Source organism: Scylla paramamosain, chromosome 18 (genome assembly GCF_035594125.1).
Source record: "Scylla paramamosain isolate STU-SP2022 chromosome 18, ASM3559412v1, whole genome shotgun sequence".
NCBI lineage: Eukaryota > Metazoa > Arthropoda > Malacostraca > Decapoda > Portunidae > Scylla > Scylla paramamosain.
In genome coordinates, this window is record NC_087168.1 from 16,870,160 (window position 1) to 16,882,149 (window position 11,990).

The window sequence follows — 11,990 nt, forward strand, 5'->3', positions numbered from 1 at the left end:
TCTTTTTTTATCATGATCTACGCAATGAAAGGATTAACAGTGAAACTATTAATGAACTGAATATTAATCTCCTATCCTTGTTGTACACGCAAAAAAAAAAAAGTCAATTCAAGCCACAATAAAGTAGATCATTGTTGCAGAAGTCAAGAAATTACAAGACACCATTAACTTAACAATACTTCAAGAATTACATATAATAATACATATAATGTAATATTCAAGATCAAGATCACAGGAGTAGTGGTCAGCTGTCAAGATAGTGTTGGAGGGAGGGCGTGTATCATACCAGATAACGTGACGCTGGTGGAATAATAACAGATCTGTCACCCACCACCAAGGATTCTACACAAGTCTACCTTCCTCGTTCAACACACAGCACCACTGAGGGCCTGACACAAGAGGAGGCAGCCTGCACACCATTACTTCGCAGAGGGAGCTGCAGTCTACCTCGCCTGGGCACGGTAAGCTGCTCTGCCAATGTTTACATTTATTTAAGAATATCGCCAAATTTAACCAAAGGCGGCTCCTTTTGTATTATATTTGCGCTCCTCTCCAGGATAAGTAAGCTTGGGGACCTGGTGCGTAAACGAGTTTTAGGGTGGGGTAGACCAAAATAGGCCAAATTTGGGAAACCTCAAAGGTCTAGAAAAAAAAAAAAAAGAAAGAAAGGAAAGAAATTTGGGGGAAAACCTGGTATTTCTTTGTAAGAAGTCCGCCACCCCCTATTTCACCCCCTACCCCCCCCTAACCCCTCAAACAAGCTTGGGGGCCTGTTGGGAATCGGGGGTTTTGGGGGAGGGGGATGAAAATAAGTGAAATAAGGGGGGTTAAAAAATCTAAGGAAATTCACCTTAATATTTCGAATTTCCCTAAGCTATCTTAGCCCATAGATCCTCCAATCCCCCGCTAGAACGTAACCTAACTTAATCTAACCTAACCTGGAACCATCATACTTATGTACTTATCTATTATCTTAGAGGAAAATTTTTAATTGCATAAATTTAATTTTAAAATTTTGCTCTGATAATTGTGATTTATTTTTTACTCAAAGAAGAATCATTGTACAGTACATATGTAAAATATTATGTAAAGTTCTTGGAAGTGGTGTGAATATTTTCCTTCTTCTATTCATGATTTATTCACCTGTAATCCTTGAGGAAAATTTTTAATCACAAAAATTTTTTAAATTTTTTGTACTGGTATGGACCTTAGAAAAGTGAAAAAAACTTCAATTTAAAATTTTCATCTGATTATTGGGATGTGTTCCTTACTTAAGGACACTAATCTAACATAACAGTAGGGCTTTGCCACCCTAGGATGCATCTTAAAAAACACTAACCAAACCTAACCCAAACAGGAAGGTTTTGGCCCCCTGGACCTCTCCCTTAAGGACACTAAACCTAACCTAAATTAACCAGGGCTGCTTCACTGTGAGGGATATGTGGTATGATTTACCTTTTGAATATAGAAAATAATGTCACATTGTTTTTTCATTGTAAATCATGGATATAATTTTTGATATGTTAGTAACTTTAGGTTAGGTCAGACTAGGTCGAATTGAGTTAGGTTTGGTTAATTCTCACCCGTTATTTTCTGAGCATGAAACAGTTTTTCTGTTGAGTTTGCATCAGTTTTCATTATGGTACTGATCTTTAATTTCACTCATATATCCTTCATTTTGGAGAGAAGATGAGAGACATGGAAGGAAAAGAGATGGGGATAGGAATGAGGAAACTTGCAACAAAAAGCTTTTCTTGATGTTTTGTCTCGTAAGTCTCAACTTAATGGACATTTTTGTTGTCATCAGAAGCTACATGATGTGATCAGACTAAAAGCTTTGCTTGTCACATGAGTGTGACATTGTTTGATGGGTTTCTAAACAGTGTGGGTTGATATGCAACCTTTGTGTTTGCTGAAGACAGTCCCCTTGAAAAGAAAAAAAAAAATATTTTACATGTTTGAAACATGGAGATGTATTCATGTGAGGGGCATTACAATTATAGCATCGTATTGACACTTTCATGCAAAAACACTCAAATGTATGGACTGTCATTACATGTCTGTTTAGCCACGTGCCCTGACTGGATGAGTGACCAGCTTGTTTGGAGAGGCCACAGGCCACCAGCATGCACTGTTTTGCTTCTTTGTTTCTCTTAAACTGTTGTTGTTGAAAGATTCACTTGCCTGTGTGAGCACCAGGAGGTCACAGATGTTTGCTGATGCCCTTCCCTGTTTCAGGCTGAAGGAGCTCTGTGGTAGTGTGAGTCGTGGTCATGGTTCGCAAGGACGCCCGTGCATCCTCCTCATCCTCGTCCTCCTCCTCATCCTATCCCTCATCCTCGGCAAAGTACCAGAGGCTCACACAAGAGGATGATGGTTTTGTTGATGACCAGTTCAAGGTATTTGATTGGCATTTATTTGAGTCACTGCATATGTCTTTTGTCTTTTGTATAAGATGGTTTGTGTTGAATTAACTCAAGTATTCAATGAAAATCTGCAGTTGGCCTTTACTGTAAGATTAAGAAAAAATGCAAGATGACTTGAATGTTTTTCTCAAATACATAAGTGATTCCTTGACTGAGTGCAGTATAAACTTGAAGCAGACTCTTTTGAAACTGATGTCATTTGTATTTTGCTATACTGTTCAGGAAGGACATAAGGTGGCATCAATGACCTTTTCCTACATCATGAACCATGAAATGATACTTGGGATTACTGAATGGTAAAATTATAAACAAGTGAAAATAGAGGGAGAAGTGCACAGCATGACTGACCTCCCTAACCTTCAGTGTCCTTAACCTGCCCCTTACACACAGAGTGGTCCCAAGCGCATTCCCTGGAAGGCGATAGGGTACGCGATGCTGCTCTTTGCCGCAGGCACCCTCCTGCTGGTGGTGGGCAGCCTGCTGGTCACTGGGTACTTGGATGAGAAGTATGCCGACCGCACGTGGCCTGTCATCATTCTGGGCGCTCTCATGTTTATTCCCGGTGCCTATCACTCCTATGTGGCTTATTATGCCTTTAAAGGCTATGAGGGCTACTCCTTTGATGACATTCCCTCTTATGATGATTAAGGATCACATCCTCAAGTGTTTCATCACTTCATCTTGACTATTTTTAACACACACTAGTGTTATCAAAAGTGTTTTCATGATTCCAATATTAGTCCTACAAGGAATGTAGATAGATAGGTAAGGCGTGAAGCATTAATTGCATAGATTTTATTTTATTTATGTGAAGTAAAATAATGAATGAAAAATGTTTAAAAATAATGGCATCCAGTCTTGGAATACCAAGCCGTGGATTTTCAAATAACAGACAAGATTCTCCATTTAGTTCATAAAGTCGAGATTTGAGTGTTTTTATCTTTTACTTGAAAGGATCACTTGGATCTGGTAACAACATTCCCTCCCTTGAAGGCTGTATCAGCATGTGGAGAAAAATAATGTGCAGAGATAACACAAAGCTTTAAGTTAAGAATTTCTGCAAACAAACTGGAAGCTGTACTGTTTTTTGTGCTATGTTTTTTCAGTTTTGTTTTTGTGATATATTGTTGCTGTGATGTGAGTATTCCTCATATTTTTTTTCCTTTTCCTTTTTTTGATTATTCCTCTCTGTGGATTGGCCTTGCTGTGTTCAATGTAGATTGTAATGAAGTTAATGATGGTGTTGAATGATGGTAGTCCATTGGTGATGAGGGAAAGTTGATGGTGTGACTTTGTGGAGTGTTCTTTGGATGAAGGAAGTAAGCTGTGAAGCACTCCTTGTTATAAGGATAACTCAGGCAAAAATATAAAGAAAAGAAATAGTTTTAGTTGATGTTAATGGAGGGACTATGAAAGCAAAAGAGTTAACATTATCATTTAGTTCAGCATCCTTATCTTCTGTGGGATTGGAGGACTTGCTAGTCTCTCCCAATTTTTTGTGGCCATAGACAATCTTTTCTCTGGTGTTTCTCCTCCTCATGTCTTCCTTTACAATACCTCCACATCCTCTTTGTTCTACTCCCTACAACTACCTCAAACTCCAATTTTCTGAGCGTATGGTCTTTTTCCCCTGACATGTCTCTACCACCTCAGTCAGGCAAACAAAGGACTCAACAGATTTGTGCTTACTTGGTCTTACCTGTATTGTTTGTTAGGCTGCCACATACCAAACCTGCCTTTCAAAGATGACAATTATGCTTACAATTCAGATCCACCAATGTCGTCACCATCCCAAACACCAGTCATCCATTCATCAACACTATTATCACTGCCATTCACACATTTTATTGGACAGGATTACAGATATACAATCCTTAAAGTATTTCTCACACATACATAAAAAAAAAAAAAAAACCAGGCCAGCCTTTCAGTGTTCACCTTTTCTTTCGTTTTTTCATGTAATGTTTTGTGTGTGCAGGACAAGTGGATGGTATTGTTGTATTCTTGAGTTCCTGTTATCAGTGCCTTCATTCATTGCTTTGTTGATACTATGAGTTGTAAGTTGGTTTAAGTAGGTGGTGATATACTTGGTAATGTGTAAGCGTGGTGAAGTCATTCTGCTTTAACATATCAAACAATTAAGTGTGTGGTTTTGTTATGACTGTACTTTCTGCATGTGGAGGTTGAGCAGTCTGTTGTTATGGCTTCTACCCATGGTGAAAGGAAATATATCATAACCTTAAAGTGCAAGTCCCTAAGAATGAAAATTACATAGTGTTTATATTATAGGTAATGGTGAAGAACAATTGATTCTCAAATTTGTTGTGTGGTAATGTGTTGTAGCAGCTTGTTAGTTTTATCTTTTCATCTTGGTGTAATTTGTGGTGGCTTTGGTCTTGTTAGTGTGTCACATTGAGACCTTGCCCATTGAAATGCCCCACGGTTTTGTATCATCCTCTTTACAATGCCAGTGTATTGTATGTATCCTCTTATTTTGGATGGTTATGTATTTCACTCTACAGATAAGCAAAATTCTTGAAACAGTTGTTGACATCAATCAAAATGATAGATGTGTATGGTAAAGTTAGTGCTGCATCTCAGGGGGTGGTGAAGACCCTTGCCTGGTCTGTGTAGTGGTGCAGTGATGTGCTTCACTATTCCACATTCTCATCTTGTGCCAGGCACCAAGGGGTAACATCAAGTCTTAGGGAGTGTACTGTTGCTCCTAAAGTCATTAGAAAAAGATGAATATAAGTTATGAATGAGATATTTTGTTTTCTTATCAGTGAAAAGATGCTTGCATTGACAGAGTGGAAGAATATGTGAAGAAAAGAGTTAGTGAGAGAAAAAAAAAAAAGGAATCATTAATATAAAGAAAGACATAACTAGAAATTTTCTTGTGATTACCTTCCCACCATATTGATTGATATAAACTTTTATATCAATATTTTCTTCATGACTTAAAATTATGTAGTATAGAAAAAAAAATAATCACAAGAATTTTTGTATTTCTCCAGGTCTGAACCTTAAAAAATTTAAGATTTTAATTCTCAAAATTTTTGTGTGATATGTTCATAAGAACTTAAAGGAGAGATATTATGCAACTTTCAAATATTATTTTGAATTCATAGGAACATTTGGTAGATGATAATATTTAACTTTCTCATTATTTCAGTTTCAAACAAAATGTAGAATATAAAAAAAACTTTATTGGTTGATAGAAGCTTTTTATATCAATATTTTCTTCTATTTTTCATGTTTTAAAATCCTTTAATTTTGAAAAAAAAAAATCTGAAATCTAAAAAAAAATGTCCAAGTCTGGACCTTAAAGAAAACCATTGTACATGTGTGAAATATTCTTTTGGGTTCTTAGAAGTAGTGCATAGAAAATAACTATATTTAACTTGTAAGAAAAAATGAACACACTAAAAAAACATCTTTTTATTAACATATATATTTTTATATCAATATTCTTGTACTTTTCTTAATTTAATCACGCATAATCTCAGAGGAAAACTTTTAATCAAAAAAATTTTTGAATTTTTGTAAAGGTCCTGACTTTAGTTAAAAAATTTAAGATTTCAATTAAAATTTTTGTTTTATTTCATAATTGGAGTATGTTCCTTACTTAAAGAAGAACCATTGTACATATGCAAAATATTCTTTTGACTTCTTAGGAGTGGTGCGTAATCATGTTTTACTTTTCAAAAGATTAAGACATTAAAGAAACACACTTTCTTGATTGATTGATATGTACTTTTCATATTGATATTCTCATACTTTTCATGATTTATGCATGTGCAATCTTAGAGGAAAATTTTTAGTTGCAAAAATTTTTTGAAATTTTTTGTACAAGTTGAAAAGTTTAAAAAAAATTCAATATAAAAATTTACATCCGGCAATTGGGATATGTTCCTTATTTAGAGAAGAACCATCGTACATGTGTGAAATATTCTATTGATTTCTTAAGAGTAGTGCATAGATGACAACTGTATTTCACTTTTTTTATTAAGACACTAAAAACACAGTTTTTTCTATTGATATATATTTTTTATATTAATATTCTTCTCTTACTTTTGAAGATTTTTGTATTTCTATTCTATTCTTAGAAGAAATTTTTTATTGCAAAATTTTTCAAATGTTTATACAGATGCGTAACCATATTTCATTCCTTACTTAAGAAAAATTAAAAGGAGTTCAGTCTTAAGGTTTTGATTTGATAATAGAGACATTTTCCTTACCTAAAGGAGAGACATTGTGTGTATATAAAATATACTTTTGAGTTAATAGGAACAGTGCATAGATGAAAATATTAATCTTTAACCAAATTCAATTACAAACAAAATTTAGAAACCAGGGAAGTAACTCTAATTTAAAGCCAATTGTTAAGGTGCCAGATTCATATTTTCATGATTGTCCTGACAGGTTTTATCTCCAGCAAAAGCCTTTCACAGTGAGTACATCCCCACATTCAGATTAATTTATCAGTGTTTCCATGATGCTTCAAAGCTGGCCATGACAAGAGCTGAAGTGGTAAGGCCAAGGAAGCATTGAGTCAGAGAGGCCTTGGAAATTTAGAGGGTGAAAGATACTTATGGGATAGAGTGAACCGGTAATATGGTGTTTAGGTTTGTGGCGCAGTGCCAGAATCCGAAACTTTAACTGTTTCACTGCTCTGCTCATATTTTGGTAACATTCAGAGCAGTATAAAAAAAAAAAGTTTGCTTGGACAGATAAAATAAAGAGAATAAAAGATTAATTTGTATTTTCTAGGCTACAGGAGTATTTCACATGGCTTAATACAAAATAAGTGTGTGAAAAGCTGTAAAGGGTTATGGCAAAAGAATGTCTAGCAATGAAAGGATTGAAGAGTATGAAGTAATTCAAGTAAACCACTTGCATTTTTACCTTTCCTTTTCCATTTTGACTTGCATTGTTACTTACTGTCATTGTTACTCTGCTGTTGTGTGGACAAGTTAGGTGAGGTAGACACAGGAACTCCTCATGGCTGTTGATTCAAACCTGCATTATAACTTGAATTCATCAGTGTTTGAGTGCAAGAGAGAGAGAGAGAGAGAGAGAGAGAGAGAGAGAGAGAGAGAGAGCAGGATGAAACAAAGATGGAATGCCTGCTCATATTTATTCACTTCAGCTCACATTATGCTTCATTGTGTCGTGATGTGCTTTGTTATATCATGATGGGAAGGGCCAATTACAGTGTGCATGCAGGTATGCTAGTAGATATGGAAGGGAATGTGTCGTTACCTTTGTTTACCTGTTTATATCTGTATTTATATCTGCATTACCCCACATTCCATTTCTAAGTGATTTTTCAGTATTTTTCTCATGTTTTGTCATTAGTACATTTGTAATCTTCTCGAGTGATTTTTCAACTACATAATTATCTACCTAGTTTTCCTTTTTCTGGTTTGCTGCTAGTATATGATTTCTTTCTTAATTGACTTTTTCAACCTGACATTAAACATCATAGGTTATTTTTTCTCTCGTCTTCTTATTAGTACATAATCTTTTCAAGTGAATTTTCAGCTTAATATTTAGGTATCTAACTCATTTTTCAATTTTGTTTTGCTACTAGTATATGTTTTCTTTCTTAACTTTGGTTTTTTTATCCAGCAGGTCATTTAACACTATAGATTAATTTTTCTCTTGTCTTCTCTTGTTTTAGTACATAATCTTTTCAAGTGATTTTTCATCTTAATACTTAACTATCTGGCTAATTTTTTCCTTTCTGATTTGCTACTAGTGCAAGATTTCTTTCACAACAAACTTTTTTTTCAGCCTGATATTTAACATTCTAAGTATTTTTTTCTTTTCCATCTTGTCACCAGTACATAATTTTTTACATAATTTTTTCCAGCAATGATTTTTCAACAGATTTCAAGCACTTTCTTTTCCATCTTGATACTAGTGAATATATACACAGGTATACATACTAAACAGGAATAGATTATACCAGGAAAATGCAGCTCATAACATTCATAAACATGGTATTTAGATGTATGTATGTGGCTTTTACAGTAGATGTTCAGAAATTGGACCTTAATCACATTAGAAATTAAATAAATGAAAAATTCAGAATAGTATTGTCAGAGAGAGAGAGAGAGAGAGAGAGATTGTGGGATAGGAGAGAGTGAAAAAAATAATAATAATGTGTGTTTTCTTGTAGCCTTAGTCCAGCCTTACTTTAGCTACAGATGTGTCTGTGAGGCAAGGGATGGAAGGGAAGGAGAAAGTAGGATGGAAAGAGAAAGAAAAAAATAAAGGGGAACAGTGAGAAGTTCAAATAAAGTAGGTAAGAAGGAATAAGAAATGGAGTGAAGGATGAAAGAAGGGAATTCCGGAGAAAAGGAAAATGTGAAAGGGAAAAATAACTGAGAAATAAAAAAAAATGTAGTAAGGAGTGAAGAATTAAGGAAGGAAAATGGAACATGAATGATAAAAGAAGTAAAACAAGGCAAAGGAAAAATGGGAAATTAAATGGTTTTCTTTTTGGTATTTAGCAGGATTTTCTTCATGGTCTTTTACAGTTTTCTTCTACATCTCTAGCACTTTTTTTTTCTTCTTTTTGGTTCACTGCACTTTTTTTTTTTTTCAATTTTTCTTGATCTTTAACACATTCCTCCTTGATTGCTAGCACATATTTTCTCTTGGTCTCACTTATGATCTTTGCACACACCAACTTCACCAGACCAGCTACATAAACACAAATATGTACATACAACATGCATGAATATCATTAATTTAAATCATAAAATTATATTGCATTCAGATCCCTTTTCTTCTGGTACATGCAACAGTGAGAAATAAATATTAGACTCAGAAAAACTGAAAAAGAAACACTACATTGTTAACATGAAGATCAACATTTATTGGTTTCATGGTTTCACTGCAAGCTTAAGATGGATTCCTCAGTTTTTTTCTTTCTTCAAGATTCAGTAGGTGGTTTGGTGCAGGTTCGTTGTGTTGACAGAAAGCTGACACTGTCCATCCGGGAAGCATCTTGTAGTGCTGTAACTTGAGGCATTCTGTGGTGTGCTGGATCCCTGTTGCCTTGAGTGATGGATGCATACTAGGAGCAGGTCTTCTTGTTGGTGATGGTGGTGGTGGTGGTGGTGGTGGTCTTGGGAAGGTGTGGAATACTGAGAGATTAGAGTTTTTTGTCACTGGTGTATATGTTATATGTATTTGTTTTAAGTATGCATAGTGATTGAGTAAGTTAGGAACAAAAATATGCTTAGTACATGAAGATATGAAATGGAAATTTTTTTTATATACTTTTTTTAAAACTGACCAAATAGTGTTATGATCATTACAAGTACAGTGAATGGTGGTTTGTTGCCTTTCTGTACTAATATGACGGTAAATTATGAAAAGCTAGTAATTTTATGATACATCTTTATCACTTTACCATAAACATTGCTAAAAATATAACACTCTGAAATACTGTAAATTCCAAAACAAAAAAAGTATTTAATTCCAAAGATGTCAGATAAAAAGATTGTGGACTTAAACAAGTACAGTACTGTGAATACATTTGTAGCAACAGACAGATGCCTGAGCTGGATGGATGCATGAAATTTTGTGATATGATGTTATTACCTTATTAGTTGAATTTTTTAATTTTTTTTTTCTGTAAGAAGACCATGTTACTGATGAAATGATAAGCAGAGAAAGGAAATAGAGGTAATTAAGTGGAACACTCTCTCCCTCTCTCTCTCTCTCTCTCTCTCTCTCTCTCTCTCTCTCTCTCTCTCTCTCTCTCTCTCTCTCTCTCTCTCTCTCTCTCTCTCTCTCTCTCTCTCTCTCTCTCTCTCTCTCTCTCTCTCTCTCTCTCTCTCTCTCTCTCTCTGCCTACCTTAATAACTAACACGTGGGAGCCTGTAAGACGCTCAGAAGCTAACTGCACAGAGTCTTGCTGGCCTTCTACCTGTCCCAGTTGGCATCCCAGTGGGTGAGGGAGTCGGGGCTGTGTTGCAGGAGTGAGGATGCTTGCTGGTGCTCCTGCTGGTGGTGCTGCTGTAGTAGACTGGAGAGCTGGTCCCTTGACTTCTCCTCCTCCTTCTCCTCTTGTTCCTGGTAGTAGTCATCATCACTTCTCTTTCCTGCCCACGCATTGAATTTCCTTTTTCCTGCCCAGGCACTGAAACCTTGTCGCTTATCTTCATTGTTACTTCTCTTCCCTGCCCAGGCACTGAACCCTTGTCTCTTGTTGTCATTGTTGCTTCTCTTTCCTGCCCACGCACTGAAGGCTTGCCTCTTGTCGTAATCAGAGTTGCTTCTCTTACCTGCCCAGGCATTAAAAGCTTGCCGTTTGTCATTATTCTCATCACTCCGTTTTCCTGCCCAGGCACTGAAAGGTTTTCTCTTTTCATCATCGTTGTTACTTCTCTTTCCTGCCCAGGCACTGAATGCTTGTCTCTTATCATTGTCATTGCTGCTTCTCTTTCCTGCCCAGGCATTGAAAGCTTCCCGTTTTCCTGCCCAAGCACTAAAGGCCTGCCTCTTTTCGTCTTCACTTCTTTTTCCAGCCCAAGCACTGAATGCTTGCCTTTTCTCATCTTCCTCACTCCTTTTTCCTTTCCAAGGGCCAAATACTTCTCTCTTTCCTGCCCAAGCACTGAACCCTCCTCGTTTGTTGTCACCATTTCTCTTCCCTGCCCAAGCACTGAATGCTTTCCGCTTCATGTCGGCATTCATCTGTATACTGGCAGGCCAAGCTGTGCTGTCTCCCTCTGTGGCCCATGCATGCAATACATCCTCAAACTTGCCCCGCTCCATACCAGACCGCTTACCTCCCCACGGCAGGAACCTTGGCCGCCTGGATTCCTGCCTATAGCTGTCCACCTGAGTGTGTGGCTGCTCCTTGATGCTGCGTCTGACCCTCACGTGACCCATAGGTGGGGGAGGGAGGGGGACAAGCCTTGAGGCCATTTCAGTCCTTTCTAATGATGAAAGTGCAGCCACTGGATCAAGTCTTGCAGTCCAGTCTTCTTGACCCTCATCCTCCTCCTCCTCTTCCTCCTCAGTCAAAGGGAAAGGCTGCTCTTCTCCCAGTTGGAAGACAGAAGGGAAACGAGGGATGGTGCCTGAGCGCTTCCCTGCCCATGGGTGGAATGGGGCCCGCTTCAGGTCCAGGGCAAGGATGGCATTGGATGGCAGCCTTGAGGGGGAAAGAATATTGATCAAACACACACACACACACACACACACACACACACACACAAGGAACCAAGAAAGATTGCAAAATATTGGGAATGAATTGGTGTTAAATCTAAAGCAGTTATTACATGAAGAAAACTGAATGAACTAGTATAATTAAAAAGAGGAAAAAAATGTGGAAGAAGGTAGCTACGAAGACAGAACATGAGCACTGTTTAAATCCTATATAGTACAATTAAGTAAAGAAAAAGTACACACACACACACACACACACACACACACACACACACACACACACACACACACCTTACCTGCCCTGCCTCATGAGCCTCATGTAGAGTTCACGCAGGGAGGAGGGGGGATGCCCTACCCAGGTGAAGGGCT

General features: G+C 37.0%; 2 protein-coding genes across 6 annotated transcripts in view; one reads left to right on the forward strand and one right to left on the reverse strand.

Moving 5' to 3' along the window:
• The first annotated feature begins 237 nt into the window (after positions 1-237).
• The window catches only part of LOC135109190 (COMM domain-containing protein 4-like), a 66,692-nt gene continuing 54,939 nt past the window's right edge, over positions 238-11,990 (forward strand). The window contains exons 1-2 of one of the 4 annotated variants that reach the window (XM_064020360.1): positions 262-461; positions 2,239-2,399. In XM_064020360.1, the coding sequence (XP_063876430.1) occupies positions 2,274-2,399 (126 nt within the window). In that variant the 5' untranslated portion in view covers positions 262-461; positions 2,239-2,273. Of the gene's footprint in view, positions 462-2,238; positions 2,400-11,990 lie in introns of those variants that run through there. The other 3 variants (XM_064020361.1, XM_064020363.1, XM_064020362.1) reach the window with 3 other exon arrangements.
• The window catches only part of LOC135109189 (uncharacterized), a 28,116-nt gene continuing 23,681 nt past the window's right edge, over positions 7,556-11,990 (reverse strand). Inside the window, exons 3-5 of one of the 2 annotated variants that reach the window (XM_064020359.1) lie at positions 11,918-11,990; positions 10,303-11,607; positions 7,556-9,567 (exon numbers count right to left, since the gene is read on the reverse strand). The exon at positions 11,918-11,990 is cut by the window's right edge and continues 20 nt beyond it. In XM_064020359.1, coding sequence (XP_063876429.1) covers positions 10,371-11,607; positions 11,918-11,990 — 1,310 coding nt within the window. In that variant the 3' untranslated portion in view covers positions 7,556-9,567; positions 10,303-10,370. Of the gene's footprint in view, positions 9,587-10,302; positions 11,608-11,917 lie in introns of both variants that reach the window. The other variant, XM_064020357.1, reaches the window with a different exon arrangement.